Consider the following 10,321-nt stretch of genomic DNA (forward strand, 5'->3'; position numbering starts at 1 on the left):
GGATCAGTCATACAGTTACAGGGTCAACGACGAATAGTTAGGAAAAGAAAGAAAATCCCCCTCGAAGCTGTAACAAGAACAAATTGTGCCTATTAATACCATCAGTTTTGTTTAGCAATGTCAAAACTTATCATGTGCTCTACCTTGCAGCTCCAAATTATATAATCCAGCAGTATAGGAAAGGCATGATTTGTGACAAGTGCCCAGTATAGAAGGTGAAAGCAGAACAAGAGATGGACCATATCTATTAACCTAATAAGATATTATGAAAGGTTAGACCACCTGGAGTATATTGAGATAATGCTTACCATAGCCAAGCAACTGCAAGTTTATACCTGGTTTGATCACCTGAGTATTCTCTATAGTATTGAAAGACCTGGATATTGGTAATCCCAAACAATCTTAAGATAGATTGTAGCTCAGCATATCAAGTTGTATAATTAGCAACAGAAAAGCATACACAGATGCTGCTGTTGTGCCAATCAATATTGCACCATAGGTCTTGTCTAGCTCACTCATAGCAGGTGTGGAAATACTAGACTTGATATGGACTGATGAGAAATCAGATTATTGATATATTTGTCTCAGGAAGAGCTACAGCAGTACCAGACTCAACCTGACAGTGTGAGGCTAAGGGTATAGATCTGCTGTGGATATCATAGCCTTTATATGAGATAGTGAACGAAGTGAAATGACTGATTAAACCATCGCCATCGCGTTGAGTAGATAGTTCATTAGTAAAATGTCAATTATCTACATTCAACCCAGGGGGTTATGATGGAGATGGACATATCTCCAGATGACATGGATCAAGCAACATATGACAAGTACAAAGATTAATCTCATGGTATCACTTGATTGCAAAGGGCCTGCTAAACAGGGTTGAACCAGGCACGTATGTGCTCTGCACAAAGGATCAATGAATTGCTCTTAGTGCCGTGGTATAATCTGGCGTTCACACTGTCGTCTTGCCAACATCGCTGACAGGCTCCCATCTCGGACTTCACGCCTTCTCTGACCTGCAAAAATGAGTGATTGGTTCGGTGAAATGCTGCGCAGTGTGAACGCACCCATGGGTGCTGGAGGTGCATGTACCTACAGATGGGACCGAATGAGGAACGTGCATTCATATTGGATAGACGCCATCTGGATTGCCACATTTCTGCCATACTACAGACACCACTCTTTCTGCGTCCGTGCGACTTACTGCGACGGTTACATCCCGAGATGAGTTACAGGCGTTCACGTTCTTGCTAATTCTGTCGTTCCAGAGGGTCTGATTGCCTAGGTTGATACGGTGGGTACGCAGCGCGCGCGGTCACCATGAGAAAATCGGGACAAACTGAGAGACATCGGCATAAGCAGGCGTCGGTGCGGTCGCGGGTACGGGAGTGTACGGAAAGTGAGCGCGACGCTGAGAACGTGCACGGCGTCGAGCTGAGGTCATAATTCACACGATCAGGACGTTATAACGCCAAACCCGGTCCGCCTGCTCGACACCGTTATCCCTCCTTTCATTCCTATACGCTTTCGCCTCATCACCATGAGCGGCAGACTTGCATCCGGTGAGTAGAGCTATCCGTGCCTTTGACTTCGTCGCCTCGGACAAGTGGAAGTGCTCTTGAGATCGCGTCAGATCTGCGCATATAGTTGCTCCTCTGCGTAGTCCTATCATCATCCCATTCATCCGTGCCTTTGTTGGATATAGCAGCTAACCCTACGCGTTTGTACAGAGTATCCGGCCTGGAAAAAGCTTCAGGAGATCTATAACTCTGACCATTCCAAGCTAGTGCTAAAAGAACTTTTCGCCCAGGACCCCTCTCGGTTCTCGAAATTTAGCAAGGAATATGTCTCCCCCGACGGTCCCTCTGTGACCTTCCTGCTTGACTACTCCAAGAATCTGATCACGGAGCCGATCCTCCAGACGCTGCTCACCCTCGCGCGAGAGGCCGAGGTCGAGACGTACCGCGACAAGATGTTCGCCGGCGAGCACATCAATACCTCGGAGGACCGTTCTGTGCTCCACGTTGCGCTCCGCAATTTCAATGACTTCCAAATCAGTGAGGCGGGTGTCAGCGAGGTACAGGGCGTGCTCGCGCACATGAAAGAATTCTCCGAGGCCGTCCGTAGCGGCGCGTGGAAGGGCTACACCGGCAAGCCGATCAACACAATCGTGAATATCGGTATCGGTGGATCCGACCTCGGGCCCGTCATGGTGACAGAGGCGTTAAAGCCGTACGCAAAGCGGGACCTAACGGCGCACTTTGTGTCTAATATCGATGGCACACACCTAGCAGAGACACTGCTCCTATGTGACCCGGAGACGACCCTCTTCATCATTGCCAGTAAGACATTCACGACCCAGGAGACGATTACCAACGCGACTAGTGCGCGTGATTGGTTCCTGGCGACAGCGAAAGATAAGGCGCACGTCGCAAAACACTTCGTCGCGCTCAGCACAAACACAAAGGCGGTCACTGAGTTTGGTATCGCTGAGGCGAATATGTTCCAGTTCTGGGATTGGGTCGGCGGTCGTTACAGTCTCTGGAGTGCTATAGGATTGTCCATCGCCCTGGTGATTGGCTACAACAACTTTGAGGAGCTCTTGAAGGGCGCGCACGGGATGGACAAACATTTTAAAACCGCGCCGCTGGAGAAGAATTTGCCTGTCCTGTTGGCTTTGATTGGCCTCTGGTACAACGACTTTTACGGCTCACAGACGCAGCTGCTCTTACCTTACGACCAGTACTTGCACAAGTTTGCCGACTACTTCCAGCAGGGCGACATGGAGTCGAACGGTAAGTTCGTTACCAAGGGTGGCCAGCGCGTGGACTACCAGACTGGTGTTAGTACTTGCAGTCTGATCCAATTTGAACGCTCCTGACTTCCTTGATCATGGATTCAGCCCATCATCTGGGGAGCTGCTGGGACCAATGGACAGCACTCTTTCTACCAATTGGTCCACCAAGGGACGAAACTTATTCCCGCCGATTTCATTGCTCCCGCAACGACACATAATCCCATTCGCAGCTCCCTCCATCACCGTATCCTACTCAGTAACTTCTTTGCTCAACCTGAAGCCCTTGCGTTTGGTAAGACCGAGGAGGAAGTCCGAAATGCGAGTATCTGAATTATGCACGTTCCCGTTGCGTTCTGCTGACGCCTAAACAATCGATGTAGGAGTTGGGCCCTAATGCCACTGAGCCTTTGGTCAAGTCCAAGGTGTTCGAGGGCAACAGACCGAGTAATAGCATCATCTTCCCCAAACTCACGCCCGCGACCCTGGGTGCTCTGATCGCGCTTTACGAACACAAGATCTTCACACAGGGTGTAATCTGGGGTATCAACTCCTTCGGTTAGTTATATATCTTCCATAGCAATGGACGTATATCCGACCACCTTTCGTCTACAGACCAGATGGGCGTCGAGCTTGGCAAAGTTCTCGCCAAGAACATTCTCGCTCAGCTCAACAAGCCTGAGGATGTTATTGGCCATGACAGCTCGGTGAGTTGCTCTTGGTATCTGTAGTATGCTGGCTGATTTCTGAACAATTTGGGTTAGACCACCGGCCTCATTCACTATTACCAGAAGCACAGGCAGGAGTGACTGACGTCAGGGAGAGCGCGTTTCTGAATTTGTAGCGGGTGATGAGTTGAGATACAAGCAGAAGTGTAAAGCAGAATTGTATGTGCTATTGTACAATCCAGTGGCTATGATATTGGAAATCAGCATCGTAGTAATCGTCAGAGGGAAGGAGGGATTCTAGTAGAGCGCGATAAGCCAAGTCCTAACCTCAACTTTGATTCGAATAGGATGCATTATGCCGAGTTTGTGGCGGGGTCACGTTGCGACATTGAGCCAAGGAACCGGGCGTCTTTCAAAGGGACGACTTGCACCTGCAGTCTGACTGGACTATCGCCTCGCGTGAGGCGCGTCTTGCTCTGAGTTTTCCGTTGGTTTGAGGCGGGCCCAGATATCCCGATAATCCCAGACAACATCTCTCCTGGTTTACAGACAATAGGTTCTTCTCCGGCTGTCCCGAGTGCTTTAGGTGGGCTCCCATCTCCTCCGACTTCAGGATCCACGGCAATCACGACTTCTTGGGGGCTCTTGGTCGATGTGTCGCAGATTTTCTAGTTTGACATTCTTTCTGTTCTATTTCTTCAAGTGACAGCGTAGGAAATGCGTTGTATTCCACTCCAGTACTGATTTCCTGTGGCACATCTTTATAGCTCCACGCCATGAACCCCTCTGGGTCTCAGTCACAATCTGGCCCATCCGGCTCTTCTCTGCAATCGAGCACGATCCAAATCTCAATAGACGACCTACTCAATCAGATAGTGTCGAGTGACAATCCTAGGGCCCTTGTCCAGATCTTGAGAAAGGACGCGAAAGACTCGCTCCTCGTCCGTACTCTAGCAGATGGGCAGGATCCATTGTCTTTGTTAGACGTGGAACGCCACACGCTCGGGTTCCTCTACATCCTGTACGTTGTTGTGTAATCTCACGTCGACTTATGAATCTCAATGAACTTAATTAGAACTGCGCGACTGCAGTCGAACGACCACGTAGCGCGAGCATTCGATTTCGTTCAGCCATTCTGCGATCGATTTGATCCATTTCAGGCACGCCTTGCGCCTGAACGAGGTGTGTACCGTTCACATTCGTATCACTCATCTCATAACACGTATCCAGTGACACAGCTGGGCAAGGAGATTGTGCGAGCGACGAAAGAGAATGTGAGCGTCTAACATATTGATAAGCTGACCTGACAATTGACTCGACATCCAAGCCAAAAGCTGCTCTCGGACCTCTCTACAAGCTAGTAACCAGGTATCCTCCATCTCTGTCACATCTAACGACGTTACATCCCCTATTCCTGACGGTAAGCATTGTCCAACTGACAGGGTCGGGCATCATGATAAATGTGTGCCTCATAGACATGTGTCGCCACACGTCACTACACTGCTGCACTACCACTCCTATTAGTGCCGATTACATTGATAGACATGGGGATTTCCAACCTGCACTACAATGACAACCTCATTTACCACTACGCAGGCGGAGTCGCGCTTGCCGCGTTGAAGCGATGGCGTGAGGCAGAAGAGTTTTTCGAGATTTGCGCGAGTTCTCCAGCGCAGATCCCCGCGGCGATTCAGATGGAGGCATCGAAGAAACTCGTACTCGTACAGCTGATCTTGTACGGAAAGGTAGGACTGAACAGTGTCCGAGCCATGTCGAGCCGCCACTCCCGACTCACTAAGCCTCCAGACGGTTCCCCCACCGAAGTACACGAATCCAGTTCTTCAGCGCACGCTCAAAAATTCACCATACGGTGCATTTATCAAGGCATATCCCCTCAAGAGGTCAATACTGCAGGCCATTACTGCGAAGGAGACCGAGATCTTCAGCAATGTTGGCATTGCTTCCTTACGTTCACTTACCTTTATTTACGCAAATGTGTTTCCTTTGCCATATAGGAGAAGAACCTGGGTCTTGTTCACCAGGCGATTGAGCGTGCACCCCGCTGGCTGATCAAGAAGCTCACATCCACTTATCTTACGCTGGGTCTTGCAGACATTGCAAAAGAAGTCGGTATAGACAGCGAGGACGAGCTTCGCGCCATTTTAATCAGCATGGTGCGTGATTTGTCCATTGTATCATTGGGAGTTGTATTGATATGAATATGATTCGCAGATAGAGTCGGATGAGATTGGCGCGAGTATATCCGCGGATGGCACTGTGACATTCTTCGACCCAGTCCCACAGGTTTCCAAAGAGGCTGTGGATGAAATGCTGAAGCAAGCTCAAGTTCAGGGCAAGATGCTGCTTGACATGGAGAGGTCTCTGAACGCAAACAAGGACTATTTGACCAAGGTCTATTTCATATCTTGCTTCCAAGTTCATTGCGAGTTGCTCATCACTGCGATTTGTACAGGCCATCAAGCACAAAGACGAGGCAGGTTGGGGTCCCGATGAAGATATGTTTGGGGGTGGTGGCCCATCAGGATGGGTAGAAGACTTTGCCTAAGACATATTGTCTATTTGTACGTTTAAATCTCGCCCCACATTTCAGCAAATGATCATTATTGGCGAGAGAGTCCACGTACGTAGTTTTATAGTCATTCAATGGTATACTGTCACGACCAATTGCAATGTCCTCGCAAAACTTTGAAGCGCCTTATTTTTCTACTTCAGGTGACACTTGCCCCCAAATAGGACTTCTATGAAGAACTGGACGTGTACTGAAAGGATTGCTACTTTCTCGGACATGACGCGGGCATTCATGGTTGCTTGGTTAGGTCTCACAATTGCGCTTTCGTTGTATGCCGTACGCACAAGGCCTATATTCTCGAAGACGATGCATGACACTCTGGAATGGAAATGAAGCTGAAGTGCAAGAATGATTCGCGTCATGTTTGGTGTGAATCTTTCTGTCGGAAGACATCGTATACGGAGGCCTAATGATATCGTAGTTGAGCGTCAAGGGTTTCCGGATACGGTCCAGTGAAGAACAGGTCAGTGAATTCTTTGCTATCAGCTGCTTCGGACTCTCCTTCACGATAAATACTTCTTCCCTATCTATCTTTCCCCCCCTCCATCCTCCCCTACTGCGCACATCCTTATTTACAGCACTCTTGTCTTCTACATGCTTCCGAGAGGAAATCCTTCAACAGCTAGACGAGGTCGCGGCGGCCCTCCTAGCAGGGATGGCGGTTTCGCTTCGCGGGGAAGCGCCGTTACTGTAGATTTGCCGTCGACCAATGCTCATGTCTCCACCATCGGCGTGAAACGTACTGGTTTTGGTACTGCTGGTAGGGCCATAACTCTACGGACTAATCACTTCCCGGTTAAAATCCCCGACGCAATCATTCACCACTATGACGGCGCGTGATTCTATTGTGTCTACCATTAAATGCGATCTCATTTTTCCACCATACGCATAATACAGTCGGCACGTATACGTTGTATTCCATTCACACCATTGTGGCGCTCACAGTCGTGTAGTGATTTATCCTGACGAAGAGATACTCCCCACCAGGCGAAACATGGAGCTAATCGATCACTTGCAACAGGTCGTCGCACCGCAAATATTCACTCCCCGCGCTGTATATGACGGCAGAAAGAATATGTTCGCCATGCGCGAGCTGCCATTCGGAGAGAGCCAAAGGCAAGAGGTAGCTGGCCATTTGTCTGGATGTGTCCGCAGCGTAGCTGATCGCCATATTGTAGTTCGATGTACCTATTGATGATCCTGCTCCTGCTGGTGTTACCGCTCTCAAAGGTCGTGGTCCAAAAATATATAAGATCCACCTGACCTGGATTACTCAGATCAATTTTGAGTGCGCATATATTACCTATGTTCTAGGCCTTTGATACCCATGCCAAATGTAGGAACCTCGCTCGTTTCCTGGAGGGAAAGCAATCACACGATCACAATGTACAGACGGCTATCACGGTATCATCGACATTATTTGTTTTAAATCATGACCGCAGATTGACACTGGTCTCCCAGGCACTCGACATTGCAATGAGACAAGAACATTATTTGAAGTATTCGTTTAACGTGCGAAGCTTCTTCACTGACCGCGAGACGAAGGACATCGGCGGTGGAATTATCCTCTGGAGGGGATACTTTCAGTCGATTCGTCCCGCGATCGGAAAGATACTGATCAATATGGATATCAATACTGGCACCATTTACCAGGATGGTCACCTCATTGATCTCTGTCTTGCTTTCCTCGGCAAAGAAGATCCTAACTTCCTTGCACCCGAGCGCGGTTTTCAGGCTCGCGACCGCATTCGCCTGCAGCATTTCTTGAGTGGAATCCAGGTTCTTAAAATGATCCCTGGTCAAGAGGTTCAGCAGGTTCAGAATGAACCTTGGATTGTTAGGAAGCTCACTTCCACTGGTGCTAACATGTGCACATTCACCATGCGAGAAGGAGGGACGACGACAGTCGCACAGCATTTTCAGCAGATGTACAACTATCGCTTGCAGTTCCCTGATGTCATTTGTGTAGAGGTAAGCATCTGAAATTGGTGCTCAAGCCCGTTGTCATCTCGATGCTCACTCCGTGTAGGTTAACAGTGCCCGCAACCGCCGCAATAGCACCCAGATCCCGCTGGAGTTATGCGAGGTCCCCAAGGGACAGATAATGCGCAAACAGGTGCCACCTGAGAAGACGAAGGCTGTACTGGACTTCGCGACGAAGGAGCCCCGAGAGCGTCTGCGGAGCATTGTAAACGGCTTGGGTGTACGTGACTTTAAAATTGAATATTCATGTTGACACTTGATGCCGGCCTGATCCAGGTTCTTGCCTACGGTCAGTCAGAATATGTGAGGGTAAGTACGGCCTCCTATCACTCATTGCAACTTGTGGTAACCCCCTTTGCCAGCAATTCGGCATCTTTGTAGCGCCCGATGTGAGGCCGCTCTCCATTCAAGCACGAGTCCTCCAGCCGCCCACTCTCAAGTACGGTGCTGGCTCAAGACAACCGACCATAGTAAGCCATTGCTTCCAATCTGCCTGATGGATCTACGTAACATCCTTTTATCAGAAACCTCAGGATGGCGCCTGGGATATGTATGTTTGCTGTTGCTTATTCGTCTTCAAATATAGTCCGCCGACATACTTATTTAACAGGATTGACAAAAAATTTTGGAAGCCCGCGAAGATTGACCAATGGGTGGTCGTCATCTACGAGCTCCAGAAGGACTTCACAGAAGCACACGCGGGAGAAATTATCAAACGGCTCCGGTCAGCATGCCAGAAAGTGGGTAAGCATCCGAATCCTTCCTGGTATACGATTTAAAATTCTATAAACCCTTGTAGGTATGACTGTTGGTAAGAAGGGACCGTTTGTTTCTTGGGAGAATGGTCAAGGCTGTATTGGAGAGGTGAGTATATCAACTTGCAGCTTCGCGTTGAGATTCTTATATTGAACCCTGCATGCAGCAGCTGAAAGCCGCTGGTCGAGCATGCCGTCAGAGGTTTGGAGCCTTCCCCTCGTTAGTGGTAGTTATTCTTCCCGAGAATGGTGAGGATATTTATACGGCTGTCAAGCAGTGAGTAATCTGTCTTCACCTAGTATTCTTTTTGCTGACTTTGTCATAGTTTTGGCGATATTGCTGTATGATCCTAGCCTTTCGCTAAATATTGTGCATGTTTAACAGTCCTAACAGGTGGGTGTCGCAACTCAATGTATGAAGGCCAGCAAGTGTAAAGGGGCGAAGGACCAGTATTTTGCGAACGTCTCACTCAAGTAAGCATGCAATGTCATCTGCGTGAGCGGACGTCAATTGATTTAGTTTCAGGCTGAATGTCAAGCTCGGCGGTATCAACATGATCCCAAAGCCGTATTCTGTACCAATTCTCTCTGACCCACACAACCCCACGATTATCATGGGGTACGTTTGGTCCTGGATAACTGTTTTTACGATTATTGACCTTATTTGCAGTGCCGATGTTGCTCGCCATGCGCCCGGAGCGAGCCGCCCATCTTACGCCGCCCTCGTCGCTAACGTAGATTCAAATGCCGCCAGGTACATTGCTGACTGCCGCGTCCAGAATTCACGGCTAGAATGCATTGAGGATTTGGAGAAAATGAGCGAGGTAGGTGTATGCGAACAAAAGTTGACTCTGCTCCTATTTCTGTAATATCCTAGCACATGCTGAAGAGATATATGGAATACCGGGAGAAGTGCGAAAAAAAGCCAAAAGGGGCGCCGAAACGAATCATCTTCTACCGCGGTTTGTCTTCCGGAGATATGATACTGGTCATTTTTATAAACTACCATCAGATGGCGTATCCGAAGGCCAGTTTAAAAAGGTTCTCGAATGGGGTAAGTGATAAAATGTTGGACTATGAAACAGTCCTCAACATTCTGTCTTCATGTATCATTCAGAGCTCCCACTTCTAAAGAGTGCGTATCAGAGTTTCAATATTCCACCATTATGAATTGATAGCACCCCTCACTCCCTCGCAGATGCTTGCGCCAATCTTAAGATCAATCCCACCATTACCATTATAGTTGTCGGGAAAAGGCACCATGTCCGCTTGTTCCCTCAGCATCTCAGAGACGTGGACCGACGTAGTGGTAATTGCCCAGCGGGTACGGTCGTTGACCGAGAGGTCACACATCCTCTCGAGCTGGACTGGTATCTCCTCAGTCACGCTGGATAAGTCCCGATCGCACACCTGCTACATATGACATTTCTAACATCAGCTACGTTTGGGGTTTTCTACATTGCTTGGAACATCACGCCCGGCTCACTACAGCGTGCTCCATGATGAGAATAACTTTACGTATGCATTC

At 48.7% G+C, this 10,321-nt stretch overlaps 3 protein-coding genes across 3 annotated transcripts; all 3 read left to right on the top strand.

Annotated features, from left to right (window-relative positions):
• Positions 1 to 1,543: 1,543 nt before the first annotated feature.
• Positions 1,544 to 3,606, top strand: FIBRA_01802 (uncharacterized protein; the record flags this gene model as incomplete). The annotated part of the gene is made up of 6 exons (XM_012323673.1): positions 1,544 to 1,565; positions 1,734 to 2,845; positions 2,906 to 3,109; positions 3,181 to 3,355; positions 3,413 to 3,504; positions 3,562 to 3,606. The coding sequence occupies 6 exons, from the start codon at positions 1,544 to 1,546 to the stop codon at positions 3,604 to 3,606; spliced, it is 1,650 nt and encodes a 549-aa protein (XP_012179063.1).
• Positions 3,607 to 4,241: 635 nt separating this feature from the next.
• On the top strand, positions 4,242 to 6,031 carry FIBRA_01803 (uncharacterized protein; the record flags this gene model as incomplete). The annotated part of the gene is made up of 9 exons (XM_012323674.1): positions 4,242 to 4,486; positions 4,541 to 4,647; positions 4,696 to 4,739; positions 4,793 to 4,885; positions 4,941 to 5,210; positions 5,272 to 5,415; positions 5,481 to 5,639; positions 5,698 to 5,877; positions 5,939 to 6,031. 9 exons carry the CDS (start codon positions 4,242 to 4,244, stop codon positions 6,029 to 6,031), a joined length of 1,335 nt encoding a protein of 444 aa, XP_012179064.1.
• A 618-nt stretch (positions 6,032 to 6,649) lies between these two features.
• Positions 6,650 to 10,188, top strand: FIBRA_01804 (uncharacterized protein; the record flags this gene model as incomplete). Its single annotated transcript, XM_012323675.1, has 20 exons — positions 6,650 to 6,815; positions 7,009 to 7,178; positions 7,234 to 7,343; positions 7,396 to 7,459; positions 7,517 to 8,026; positions 8,085 to 8,258; positions 8,315 to 8,347; positions 8,401 to 8,508; positions 8,563 to 8,588; positions 8,649 to 8,782; positions 8,838 to 8,902; positions 8,961 to 9,070; positions 9,120 to 9,135; positions 9,188 to 9,267; positions 9,320 to 9,412; positions 9,464 to 9,617; positions 9,671 to 9,755; positions 9,806 to 9,847; positions 9,911 to 9,928; positions 9,992 to 10,188. 20 exons carry the CDS (start codon positions 6,650 to 6,652, stop codon positions 10,186 to 10,188), a joined length of 2,355 nt encoding a protein of 784 aa, XP_012179065.1.
• Between the last annotated feature and the right edge of the window lie 133 nt (positions 10,189 to 10,321).

The sequence above is a fragment of the Fibroporia radiculosa genome, assembly GCF_000313525.1.
Source record: "Fibroporia radiculosa TFFH 294 genomic supercontigs, scaffold926, whole genome shotgun sequence".
Taxonomy (NCBI): domain Eukaryota; kingdom Fungi; phylum Basidiomycota; class Agaricomycetes; order Polyporales; family Fibroporiaceae; genus Fibroporia; species Fibroporia radiculosa.